Here is a 14,592-nt window from a genome sequence, read left to right on the forward strand (position 1 = left end):
ACAATTTTTCATTTAATGCAGTTCCATGTATTGATCCGCCGAGAAAGGTTCAATTTGCCTTGTTAAATGATTTGAAAGACGAACTAGATAGAATGGAAAAAATGCAAGTAATACAAAGAGTCACAAAACCGACGTCTTGGGTTAATTCTATTGTCGTAACAGTTAAAAAGTCAGGTGATTTGCGGGTATGTCTTGATCCCAGAAATTTAAATAAATACATAATGAGAGAACATTACCAATTACAAAATATAGATGATATCAGGTCAAAGTTAAAAGGAGCGTCTTGTTTTTCACATCTAGATGCGTATTCAGGTTTTTGGTGTCTCAAGCTAGATGGAAAAAGTTCTGATTTATGTACTTTTCAAACTCCATTTGGTAGATATCAATATTTAAGACTTCCTTTTGGTATAAATGCTGCAACTGAAATATTTTATAGAGTCATGAGAGATCTTTTGGGAGATTTAGAAGGAGTTTTAATATTTGTCGATGATATTTTGGTGTATGGTGAAACAGAGGAAATTCATAATAAACGATTAGCAAAAGTACTAGAGAGAGCAAGAGAAATAAATTTAAAACTTAATAAGAATAAATGTAAATTTTCACTGCAAGAAGTAAGATTTCTAGTATATGTTTTTAGTCAAAAAGGTGTCAAAGTTGATGATGAGAAAGTCAAAGCAATAAAGGAAATGCCTGTCCCAAAAAATAAAGGTGATTTGCAAAGATTTCTAGGCATGGTAAACTTTTTAGGTCCATTTATTGAAAATATGTCTGAAAAAACAAAAGTTTTGAGAAATTTATTGAAAAATAATGTTGAGTGGCTATGGGATGAAAATTGCAAACAAGCATATCAAAATTTAATTACAGCAATCTCTAATGCTCCAGTTTTGTGTCACTATGATGAAAAATTACCATTAGTATTGTCTGTTGATTCGTCGAAGTCTGCGACAGGAGCAGTTTTAATGCAAAATAATAGACCTATTGCTTATAGTTCAAGAACACTAAAGGCCTGCGTACATAAGCTGCCTTGCCTGCTTACCTTGCTTACTTCTGATAAAAGAATAAAAAAGAAAAGGGCAACCCAGTTCGAAATTTCCTCGGCCTTCTTTATTCTTTTATTTTTATTATGTCAAAAATGAAGCAGGAAAGCAAGGCAATCAGGCAGAGCAGCTTATGTACGCAGGCCTTAACTATGTCTCAGGAGCGTTATGCTCAAATTGAAAAGGAGCTATTTGCAATCCAATTTGGATGTGATAAATTCCATCAGTATGTATATGGTAGAAAGGTAATAGTTCATACTGATCACAAACCTTTAGTTTATTTATTCAAGAAACCATTACATGAAGTCCCGGCTAGATTACAGCGTATGATGCTAGCTTTACAAGCCTATGATTTACAAGTCGCATATGTACCAGGAAAAGAAATGTATATTGCAGACACATTGTCAAGAGCAGCATTAAAAGAAAATTATATTCCTCATTATGAGTCTGATTTAAAATGTCATGTAAATGCAATATATTCAAGTCTTGCAGTCAGCAAACCATATTTAGAGAAATTGGCTAAAGCTACAAATTCTGATGCGAATTTGCAAATTTTAAAAAGTTATTACCTTAATGGATGGCCAAGTAGTAAAGACAAGGTCCCAAACGCTTTAAAATCTTTATGGAAATTTCAAGGTGAAATACATGTATTAAATGAGATAGTCTTTAAAGGAACAAAATTAATAGTACCATCTTCTATGCGTTCAGAAATGTTAGAAAAGATACATAAAGGTCATTTAGGTATTAATAAATGTTTAAACATGGCAAGAGAAATTTTGTATTGGCTCAACATGTCTGTTGATATAAAAAATATGATTGATCAATGCTTAGTATGTGCAGAATTTAGACCGTCAAACACAAAAGAGCCTTTAAAAAACTATGAAATAACAAAATTTCCTTTTCAACAAGTAGGTGTTGATCTAATGTATTTTGATAATAAAATGTATCTGATAGTCACGGATTATTATTCTAAATTTATTGAGATTGGATTTTTAAATAATGATTCTACGGCTGATAATGTCATAATAAATTTAAAATCTATTTTTGCTCGTCATGGTATTCCCATATCGTTAGTGTCAGATGGGGGTCCACCATTCCAATCTTTAAAATTTAAAAACTTTTTAAATGAATGGGATGTAGAACATATTGTCACAAGCCCATATCATGCAAAATCAAATGGTCAGGCTGAAAGTTCAGTTAAAATTGTAAAGAACATTTTAAGAAAATGTAAAGAATCAAAAACTGATCCATATTTAGCATTATTGCATTATCGCAACACTGAGAAAAATAACTTACCGTCTCCAGCACAACTTTTGATGTCTAGAAATTTGCGTATAAATATTCCTGTCCTATCAAATAAATTGAAACCAAAAGTTGTGAAATTTAAAGAATATAAGAGGGCTTTTGATAAAGAGAAAGAACAGTCTACCAGATACTATAATCGAAACAGCAATGAGTTAAGTCAATTTAATATAGGGGATAAAGTACATTTTAAAAGAGATCCAAAACTAAATTGGCTTCCAGGAACAGTGGTAGGAATAATGAATTGTAAAAGATCATATTTTGTTCAGGATGAAAGAGGTGTTAAATACAGAAGAAACAGAATACATTTAAGACCAAGGAAATGTGATGACAATAGAAATACTCAACGGGACATGTCTAATCTATCTAACTTTGAAAACATGCAAAATACAATGTCTCATTTTTCTGATCTTCATTCGGGAACAATCGTGGAACATGAAATTGAACAAAGTCATAATCCGGTATTAAATAATAGCATACTTGTGGAAGATCATCAAGGTATTTCTATGAGCCAAAATGTAGAAAATGAAAATAATAATCCTATAGAGAATCGACCTTATATTACTAAATCTGGTAGATCTATAAAAACTCCAAAAAGATATGCTCATTGAAATTTATAAATTGAGATAACTAAAAGAAACTTTGTCAATTAAAATTTTGGTAATATACTAAAACTTTATCTTGAGGAAAGGGATGTTACATATATTAGTTACATAAATATATCATCACTATCAAGTGTCATCACTATCAATATGAGTAATCGGTATCCTTACTAATAGTTAAGTATCTAGAATTATAGATCACTAGTTATAAGTATACGCTGGTCATTGTCTAATCTCAACTCAGAGTGTAAAGACTGAAATAATAAACACTTTTTAAGTTAATCACAACTTTGTCTTTCATTGTATAAAAACACAACAGAACTGACACATCCAAAACGCGTTTTAATATGCGATATTTTCAAAATAATTTTTTGCAAATTTTCGAAATTTGAGGGGTATCAGATCCGCCGATCTAGTGGGTGGATTTTTACGCGTCGTGGCTTGTTAGATTCAGAACGTAAAAAAACTAAATTTACGCGGGTTTCCACGGAAATCCAATGACGTTTGTAAATTTTAAACCAAAAAAATAGATTTTTGAGAAAAATTTACGCACAAAAATTTCGTGTTTAGGCGCAGATTACTATGATCCTGTGAGGGCTACATCCTCATGTTATACATTAAAAAATGCGAAATCGCGAGTACTACAATCCAATAATAAGCTTTTAGCGAAAACCTGCTGCGCGTCCCGATTAGAGCAAAAATTCAAAAAACACAATTTTTCAGGTTTCAAAATGTCAGCATCCGTTTGAGGTAGATACAGTGGATATATTAAAAAATCATACATTAGAAACTTCAACTCTGAAGTGTGCTCTTTAACTTCTCCTTTGAGCATTAAGCTCTACATTGTGTTGTAAAACCACTAATTTGAAAATAACATAATGAAACTCGTTTATTTCAACGATTTTTTCCGATTTTTTTACATTAGTACGACCACAGCTTCCGCTCAAATTATTATTTTAAGAAACCCCTCGGTGAATCGGGCTAAAACAGTTTATTTTGCCGAAATGCGGTCAAAATTTATGGTACAGTAAAACTGATCGCGAGTTACAATACCCCATACCTCAGTTTCAACATAAGTTAATTTTCTACAAAAAGCTTGATATATCGTATTAATTGTGTATAGTACTAACAAATGAAAATATAAAAAAAATATTTTATCGTTGAGACATCGTAATAATAAATTTTGATAGATAAAATTTGTGTTCAGAACCTGCAAAATATTACTATTTGCGGTAGTTTTCCAGTTTAGTATTAAAAATTCTTTCTCGTACTCCGAAATCTAGCAAGACTTGCACTTCTCCTTAAACAAAAATAGCGCCGAATAACACCTTCTTCTCCTGTTTTCTGTCATACAATTTTGTCCTAGTAGACACTAGCAACATGTTCATTGGCAGCTAAATACGATAGCTAATACGTTGATTTTTAACTTTTCTGCTGGAGTTTTTGCAACTTCCGTCATTTCCATTTCCGTATTTTTTAAGAAATATGTATGGGGAAGCAATTTTTGACAATTCGCTCTTTTTTCTAACATTACCATTTAAAAAGTACCTGAATACAATGAAAAATAACATTGTAAAAATGAAGTCACATATGAAATCCATTGGATTTCATTTAACGTTTAACCAAAGGAATGACAGTTGAAATTGAGTGGATTTCGTAAATGTAAACCAAGCATAACAACGTAATTTAATATTTAATATTAATTTTGATACTACAAATTTTTGTTGCAGCAATTGACCATCTACCTTGTTTATTGTAATACGTGAAAAGTGTTGCAACTTTTGGTACTTTTTTATGCAAAAACAGGGTTGTATGTCCTTTGTTCGATGTTGATTTCGCTGAAATCACGAAATGAGATGATTTCATTTTTGTATGCGAAATCATGATAAATTTTGCTTGATTCCGCGCGAAATCACGAAACGCCTTCGAAATCACGAAACAACGCCGAATGTAAACCAATCATTAGTAATACATGTTTGGGTAAATGTAAACACCATATGATTAATATTTAAAGGTAGTTTACACTATATATCAATGTCATATGACACGAAATAAAAACATTCCATATTTACCCACGGAGGCAATGTGGAGACGTAGTTTTTTCACATTTTTGCTGGTGTGGATGCACAGAGTAAATGGCGTAATACTATGTTTACATTTACGAAATCCACTCGATTTCAACTGTCAATTCCATTGCTCAAACGTCAAATGAAATCCAATCGATTTCAGATGAGTTTTCATTTGACGTATACACAAAGGAATTGACAGATGAAATCGAGTGGATTTCGTAAATGTAAATCAAGCATAAGAAAAATCTCCAATATTACACATATTAGCGAATATATAACGATGGAAAATTTCATGTTATATGACATTTTCATATAATGTAAACTACCCCTTACATGCAAACAGAAGTGTAGCCAACTTTATTACATCCCAAGAGAACTTATGGCCCCGGCACATACGGTACGTTGTGCGTCGCGTTACAACAACCACATGAAAACTTCAAGAACAAACTTGGCATCACTTACATTTGTTTCATGTGGTTGTTGTTTTTAACGCGTGACGCAACGCACAACGTACCGTATGTGCCGGGGCCATTAGAAACAATTTTTGCAGTGACCGTTACTTTTAAATTTTAAATATTAACACATAATATATGGTATGTTCCTTTACTTTTAAAAATGGTAACAGTGGCAAAAAATGGCAAAAGTGGTAAACTGCTATGATGTAAATTGTATGCTGTAAAAAGTAAAGCCCTCGGCGCATACGATCCGTTGTGCGACGCGTTGCGCGTTGAAAACAACAACCACATGAAAAATGTGTAAGTGATGCCAAGTTTGGTTATGCATTTTTCATGTGGTTGTTGTAACGCGACGCTCCACGCGCCGTATGTGCCGCGGCCATAAGGGAGCACTTTACAGGTTAAACATGGTAAGAAATGGTAAACTCAGGCACGTAAAGGAACAGAGCAATAATTTATTAATTTTAGAAGAAAAAAAAACACAAAAATGCGTATTAACTAAAATTGTCGGATTTAAATCCTCATACAGCAAAAACTACTTCACGTATCTTAATTAATATGTTTTCCATCACTCCCCATCAATAAATTTGTTCAACGAAGTATTTAGTTTTTACCATTTTTGGCCACGGTCGTGACACTGTGCGTCGTCTCCGTGACGAAAGCACAATGTGTAAAAGTCATCAAAGAAAAATTGGGTTTTTGGGTGAGAGCGGGGAGGAAAGAGTATAGAGGGGCGGTTTCCTCTCCGATCTCCAGCAAAATCTCACCGCAAACTTTGCTCATGTGACAACTGACTTAAAATATGCCACTCGCCCTGCGTTAAAGTAAAAGATAAAAAGGGGTTGTACAGTGATGTAAACTAGCCCAAAAACATCATAAATCAGTTGGCTGCACTGAATTTTCACATACACTCAAGGCATAAGGCCTCTTTGATAACCCACATTTGTTTTACAAATTTGTACAACAGACCTATATACCGAGGTACATGGCCCAATTATACAGGTCCCCCACAAAAATCAGCTGATTTCGATTTGAGCTGTCAAAAATTATATTTGTCATTTGAATTTGCTGTACACTTAAATTATGTCTAGCCGACTTCCGTATTGTCAGTTGCTCTAGCTCTGTTCCAGAACTAAAAAGTTTTTACAATTTTTACTACTTTTACACATTTTGCGTTCCCGTACAAAAAATTTATATGAAAATCGTTTACGACTTTTACAACTTTTACGACTGTTACCACTTTATAAACTACGGGAACAGGCCGTTTGTTTTCGTGCATGAGACTAATGCTATGTTTACATTTACGAAATGCCCTCGATTTCAACTGTCAATGCCATTGCTCAAACGTCAAATAAAATCCAAACGATTTCAGATGAATTTTCATTTGACGTATACACAAAGGAATTGACAGATGAAATCGAGTGGATTTCGTAAAAGTAAACATAGTATAAGGGTTCTTAAATCGAGTTCCATATTAGAGTAATTTCATGAAATTGCAGTAGTGGGGAAATCGATTTAAGAACCCCTAGTTTCATGCACGAATACAAAGTAACTGACAATACGGAAGTCGGCCTCTGTTTGATAACCTGGCAAGTAAAAAGAACTTACAAGTTCTTGCAACTGCTTCTCATTTCGCTTTTACTGAACAAGTTTGTTATCGAACAGCATTTTTAAAGGTTTGTACAAACTTTTGTGTTATCGAACAGACCTAAAGTCAACATTTGTTGTATTTTTGTATGAGAATTTAATTTACAACAGCTTATTTTGGCCGATCAAGTTCAATCACCTGGTTACGCCAAACAAAACTAAAGGCCGAGACAGAATCAGCTCTTGGCTTGCTTTCAATTATATGGGGGAACGCCGGCGGAATTGCAAGGAAGCTCTGGCATTCCTTTAGTCCCGGTCCACACTAGCTTGAATTTCATTAAAAATTTCATGAAATTAGGTGTTCTTAAATCGAATTCCCCACTACGGCAATTTCATGATTTTACTCTGCTATGGAGGTCGATCTAGAGACGCATAATTTCATGCATTTTTTTCAATGAAATCACTCTAGTGTGGACCGGGGCTTATATTTTGACATTTGGGAAGCAAGCTACGATTGATTCAGTTTCTAACTTGGCAGAATCAGCTCATTGCTTGCTTTCAAATAATATGGTGCATGGTATAATGAAGCAGAGGTAATCCATGGGCTGGATTCTTGTTCTATGAAAATTTGAAATGAAAAATATTTTCTTTATAATTTTTTCATTTAACAGTTTTTTCCTTTATAAAAGTTTTCACATTTTCATAGAAACAGAATTGAGCCCCATGTATGAAAATTACTGAAAAATACAACCCTGTAGCCATGGCTTAAAACGTCAAATGACATGGAGCAATAATAAAGGTAGATGTACATATATGCATAATTAGTCGGTTTTATAAAAACATATGAAATTTAGAAGTTCACTGTTTATGTTAAAAGTAGCAAATAAAAAATCACTTCAGTTATGCTCCAGAATATTATTGCTATAGAAGTGTTCCAAAAATAGCAAACGTGGTACCCAAAACTTAATGCTATGTTTACATTTACGAAATCCACTTGATTTCATCTGTCAAATCCATAGGTTAAACGTCAAATGAAATCCAATGGATTTCAGATGAGATTTCATTTGACGTTTGAGCTATGTAAACTTAGCATAAGACAGTGAAAACAAAAATGCTATTCTCTTATCTTCTACTTGAAAAGTTTGGCTGATCTAACATCGTGATTTCTGGCATCCGATTTGCTGATACTGCGGAATAGCTAGAAATTTTACAATATTTTTATTTTTTCCGTTATGCCAAGTTTATACTTGCGCTCCAAAATCCACTGGATTTCACGAAATCCTGAAATACACACCAGTGTTTACACTTATTTTTTTGTTGATTTCAAACATATCACAATAATCAAGGTAGATGCATATGCGCAGCTGATCGAACATGCCCTTTCAAAACAAGTTGTTGTAAATTGAATTAATCATCAAAAATATACGGCAATATAGGACTTTACAACTTTATTTCGAAAATTATCATAAAATTATCTATATATCAGTTGTGTCTTTTTACTTTTTCAGTAATAATTATTCAGTAATTTCTTTCCAGAGAGTAAGAGAGATTTTACTCTTTGATACGAAAATAGAGAAAAAAGACAGCATTTAGTAAACTTTAGCAAGATAAAATTTGATAACCAAAACAAAAACATTGGCGCCAATGCATGAAAGAAAACTAACTCCAAAGCAATGAAAAAGTTTTTCAATTTTAAGCAAAATAAATAAAAAATTATTATTATTATTATATTAATAAAATAATCAATAAATATAGCTGAATCGTAATATTTATTGTATTTTTCCACAAAAATAATATGCTGTTTATATTAGAGCTTTTTGCAGGGTTAACCTTCTTTATGAGGATTTGTTTGAAATATAAGCAATGGGATTGACATTTAAAACCCAGTCGGTTTGTTAAATCCGGTTATATATAAACGGGGTATTAGCTAAACATTGAGCAGCTGACCATTAGCAGATGATCGAACTTGCTAAATGTTGCTGGGAAAAATACTTTCAGCGACATTTAGCAACTTCTCAGCAAACAACTGTCAAAATTGATCTCTCATTTCGCTCTCTTTTACTGAACTTTTGTGTAAAAAGACAGCATTTAGTAACATTTCGTAATAATTATTACAAATTATTACGTAAAAGGACATACCTATCGTATTAACTGTGTATAGTACAAACAAATGAAAAAATAAAAAATGATTTTATCGTTGAGACATCACAATAATAAATTTTTGGTATGTTCCAGTACTGCAAGAATCTACTAATTTTTACTATTTTTCCAAAGTATTACTACTTGCAGCAGTATTCCCGTTTAGTGCTAAAAATGCTCTCCGTAATCCGAAATCTAGAAAGACTTGCACTTCTCTTTAAACAAAAATAGCGCCGAATAATACCCTCTTATGCTGCTTTCTGCCATACAATGTTGGCCCAGTAGAAACTAGCAGCATGTTTATTGGCATCTAAATACGATAGCGGATACGTTAATTTTTACATTTCTGCTGGAGTTTTTGCAATTTCCGTCATTTTTCTGTTCTCGTATTTTTTAAAAAATTTGTATCGGGAAGCAATTTTTGACAATTCCCTCTTTTTTCTAACGTTACCATGAAAAAAGTACGGGAACACAATGAAAAATAGCATTGTAACAAAGTAATTTAATATTTTTTCACATTGTTTACAGATTTTGATACCAAAAATTTTTGTTGCAGCATTTTGTTTGGTTTACATTCGGCGTCCTTTCGTGATTTCGCGCGGAATCAAGCAAAAATTATCATGATTTCGCATACAAAAATGAAATCATCTCATTTCGTGATTTCAGCGAAATCAACATCGAAATCACAGTACACATGATATACAACCCTGTTTGTGACTGAAAAAGTACCAAAAGTTGCAACACTTTTCACGTATCACAATAAACAAGGTAGATGGTCAATTTTAGAATCAAAATTTTTAAACAATGTGAAAAAAATATTGGATTACTTTGTTACAATGCTATTTTTCATTGCGTTCTCGTACTTTTTTAATGGTAATGTTAGAAAAAAGAGCGAAATGTCTAAAATTGCTTCCCCATACAAATTTCTTAAAAAAATAATGGAACGAAAAAATTACGGAAATTGCAAAAACTGCAGCAAATCAACGTATCAGCTGTCGTATTTAGATGATAATGAACATGTTGCTAGTTTCTACTATGCCAAAATTGTATGGCAGAAAACAGGAGAATAGGGTGTTATTCGGCACTATTTTTGTTTAAAGAGAAGTGTAAGTCTTGCTAGACTTCGGAGTACGGGAACGGGTTCTATACACAATTAATACGATATATAGATAGTTTTACGATAATGTTCGAAATAAAGTTTTAAAGTTCTATATTGTCGTATATTTTTGATGACTAATTCAATTTGCAACAACTTGTTTTGAAAATTCATGTTCGATCAGCTGCGCGTATGCATCTACCTTGATCATTGTGATATGTATGAAATCAACAAAAAAAATAACTGTAAACACCGGGATGTATTTCAGGATTTCGTGAAATCCAGTGGATTTTAGAGCGCAAGTGTAAACTTGGCATTTGACCATCTACCTTGTTTATTCTGATACGTGAAAAGTGTTGCAACTTTTGCTACTTTCTTAGGCAAAAACATGGTTGTATATCACGTATACTACGAAATGAGATGATTTCATTTTTGTATGCAAAATCATGATAAATGTTGCTTGATTCCGCGCGAAATCACGAAACGACGCCGAATGTAAACGAAACATTAGCCACATTTTCTAAACGAACTAGTTATGCAGTGACCCATATGTATATGCAGTAGTGGTGACGGCGTTGCTTTACAACAGCAGCCGTCATCGTGAAATAGAACAATCGTATTTGACGTCGTCATTCACACAAACTATCAACTTCGTTTTGTTGTGCAGCATTTTGGAAAAGAAAAGTCGAGAACAAGACGTGAATAATTTCACAGATATTTTAAATTGGTGAAAAGGAACCCGAAAAATTTGAGCAGCGTTTAGGCCACGCGTTAGAAAAGAGTCCAGGAGGAAGAAGTTAATAAAAAAATACCCATTTTTAAGCAAAACAACTAAAGAACCACACAAATAACCATGACTCGTAAGTAGAAAAATGGAATTTTGTAGAATAAATTTATGTCTGTATGTGCGTTTGTGTGATGCCCAAAACAATTTGTTAATTTGAAAAAAATTACGAAAAGTTATTCCTTGTCACGCAAAAATTAGCACTCTATTTCTTTGTTTGTAAAATTAGACAAAAAGTGATATCATATCTGATTAATTTTTGTTGTTTGCCCACATCTCATATGACTTGACTTGGTTGCATTGCATTTCTTCTCTTTACATACCGTTTTTTTTTTCTTTATATCATTTTACATGGTTATGTATATAGTATGTATTCTATTTATTTTATTGCAATTTTCTTTTTACAGGAGGAAATCAACGTGAACTTGCTCGTGCTAAAAACCAAAAGAAACAACAAGAAATCAACAAAGGAAAACGAACAGACAATTTAACCGTCGAACAACGCAAACAGAGGTAATTAATTGTAAAATAAAAAAAAACAACAAAAATTTAATGTAATATGTATACATACTAACCTCATCATCTCGTTTTGGTCTATATACTTACATGTTCCTTTGAGATATGTAATTGGTATCTTTATTATAACCTAAAATGGATTTTGTTGAATAGGAAAAATTACAATTATTTTGTAAATGGAGATAATAGCAATATTCTATTACGCAGTTCGTTTTTCCTTTTTTATTATTATTATTATTAATTAATAATGAAATCATCTGTGTCACTATGTATACATTATATCTATATACTATGTACATATCAATGATTGTTTATAAACAAAACAGTATTGTTGAAGAGGATTTCGGGGAGTAGGAGTGGTGTACGTGCATACATCTGTTATGAATTCAATTTCATGATTCAAAATCAGTTTCGGTTGAAGAATATCGGTTTTTTGAGTTAGATTACTGTCAAGGCATATAGACCAGGTAGTTTCATCGAGATATTTGGAATATGTTATTTTAACATTTTCATTATGTTGTTCGAGAAATTACAACAAAAATAATTTTTTTTATAAAGGGATTTGACACTTCATATTCGAACAGCTGGTGTGATACCACTACTTTGATTGCTACAAGGTTGCTGTTATATATCACACGGAGTGGATTTTGAAATATAATTAATGTAGTATTGTATGTTATAGTCTAGAGACTTTAATACATATTTAATTCCATCATATTACATTAATACATATTAATGTCTTCTATTCTATAGAAGACCCCTACGGATGTCTTCTATTCTATAGAAGACCCCTACGGATGTCTTCTATTCCATAGAAGACCCCTACGGATGTCTTCTATTCCATAGAAGACCCCTACGGATGTCTTCTATTCCATAGAAGACCCCTACGGATGTCTTCTATTCCATAGAAGACCCCTACGGATGTCTTCTATTCCATAGAAGACCCCTACGGATGTCTTCTATTCCATAGAAGACCCCTACGGATGTCTTCTATTCTATAGAAGACCCCTACGGATGTCTTCTATTCTATAGAAGACCCCTACGGATGTCTTCTATTCTATAGAAGACCCCTACGGATGTCTTCTATTCTATAGAAGACCCCTACGGATGTCTTCTATTCTATAGAAGACCCCTACGGATGTCTTCTATTCTATAGAAGACCCCTACGGATGTCTTCTATTCTATAGAAGACCCCTACGGATGTCTTCTATTCTATAGAAGACCCCTACGGATGTCTTCTATTCTATAGAAGACCCCTACGACGGATGTCTTCTATTCTATAGAAGACCGACCCCTACGGATGTCTTCGATTCTATAGAAGTCCCCTGTGGATGTTTTTTATTATATGGAAGATCCGGGTCCTAAGCAGGGCTTGCCTCATAGATTTAGTTAAATATGTGCCCAATCTTCGCTTTTATTGAATGATTTCCAAAATATTCATTTAAAAAAAATGGTTGAAGTCAATTTTAATATTTCCATTTTAAAGAAAATATTCCAGTTAGTCAGACACACCTTATTTTATTCCCCTTACTAAAATTACCATAATGTAATTGCATCCTATTATATGTACTCTGACTATAATTCAACACATATTCACTTGTAATTTCTATTTTGCTTTTACAGAGATGCCGAGTTGATGAGAGAAAAACAACGTAAAAAGGAAGAAGCGGCAAGGGCTGCAGGCCATCAAATAGCCGCAAAATAAAAATAACGACACAACAACAGTTCATTAACATTAAAATGGGGCCCATGGTCATTATCATCTCTTCACCCACAGTCAGTCAATCAATCAATCTATAAATACAAGAAGAAAAAGAAAAACTACATTCAAAGTAAAATCTGTATGTCATCATCATAGCAGGTTCGTTTGAGCTGCTGTGTTTGATCCATTACTAAAGAACTTACTAACAACCAAACTACACACAAACAAAAACAAACATTCTTTCCTATGTGTTCGCCAAGAACTTGGACTTATTTCTCTCTTATCGAATACAATGTCGATTAGTAGCTCCATACAACAAAACAGAAGCAAATGTACATCTTTTTTAAATACAAAAAATCATTTCAATATAGCTCTACATTCAATATTTTAGAAGCTACAATAGAAGATAAGACAATTCTGGAAAAACAACACAATCACAAGTATGGAAGTTAGACGCCTAACATAATTAATTTTTAATTTACCCAACAATTTTTATTTTATAGTATTGAAATATCCATATTAATATTCTGTATTTTGTTTAATAAGTAGTTTGGTTTCTCCTCCTCCTTCTTTGTATTTAAATTGTTCTCATTCATATTTGATAAATTACGCCAAGTATTGATTGTGAAATCTCTCGTGTCTCCTCCCGTCATAGAAATTCCAAATATAATGAACATTAAATAGGTTTTTTGATAACAAAAGAAGGTCACATCCAAAGATCAAGAAACGGAAATGTTAACAAATATGAATGGACAGCAGAAACACAAGAAGCATACAATATTTAGTAATAATGTTTCCTTTCCCTTTTTATTTTATTTTTTATAGTTTACTAGACTTGTAAGTATGATATTAAATTTAAAGTAAAAAATTACAAAAATACAAAAAAAAATTGAAAAAAAATTTCTTAAAATTTAAGAGAGTATATAAAAATTATAAATTGCAAATTTTTGTGAAAAAATAAACTACAAAAAGAAAACCAACAATAAAACATAAATATACAATGAAATATTGCAAAACATGTTTTTAAATTGTTCACTGTAGGAGTCAGTAAAAGAAATGCTACGTTTGTAAATGTTTAATATTACTGTTATTGGATATCAATGGGATCTGCTAGATATCGAAATTTCAATATAAATGTATTAAGATTGCTATGGTGAGTATTGGAAGTGAAATTTATTTTTTAGTCATCTATTTAGAATACAACTCAATATTTCAGAAATAACATTATTAACAAGAAAAATTCCTTTGGGGACATACAAATATGCAAAATTGAAAGAAAGATAAAACAGGGAATTAATTATTA

General features: G+C 32.3%; 1 protein-coding gene across 1 annotated transcript; it reads left to right on the top strand.

Moving 5' to 3' along the window:
• Window positions 1-10,869: 10,869 nt before the first annotated feature.
• LOC141394169 (putative SERF-like protein) lies at window positions 10,870-14,305 on the top strand. The gene is made up of 3 exons (XM_073968123.1): window positions 10,870-11,147; window positions 11,479-11,584; window positions 13,211-14,305. The coding sequence occupies exons 1-3, from the start codon at window positions 11,141-11,143 to the stop codon at window positions 13,290-13,292; spliced, it is 195 nt and encodes a 64-aa protein (XP_073824224.1). The 5' UTR covers window positions 10,870-11,140; the 3' UTR covers window positions 13,293-14,305.
• The last annotated feature ends 287 nt before the right edge of the window (window positions 14,306-14,592 follow it).

This window comes from Musca autumnalis, unplaced genomic scaffold, assembly GCF_047663935.1.
Source record: "Musca autumnalis isolate F117 unplaced genomic scaffold, ASM4766393v1 scaffold_1, whole genome shotgun sequence".
Lineage (NCBI taxonomy): Eukaryota > Metazoa > Arthropoda > Insecta > Diptera > Muscidae > Musca > Musca autumnalis.

What these genes read in the sequence shown, in the direction of transcription:
- LOC141394169 (XM_073968123.1), top strand. An exon ending in GTCGAACAACGCAAACAGAG is followed by an intron (nt 11,585 to 13,210) that starts GTAATTAATTGT and finishes TTGCTTTTACAG; the next exon opens with AGATGCCGAGTTGATGAGAG.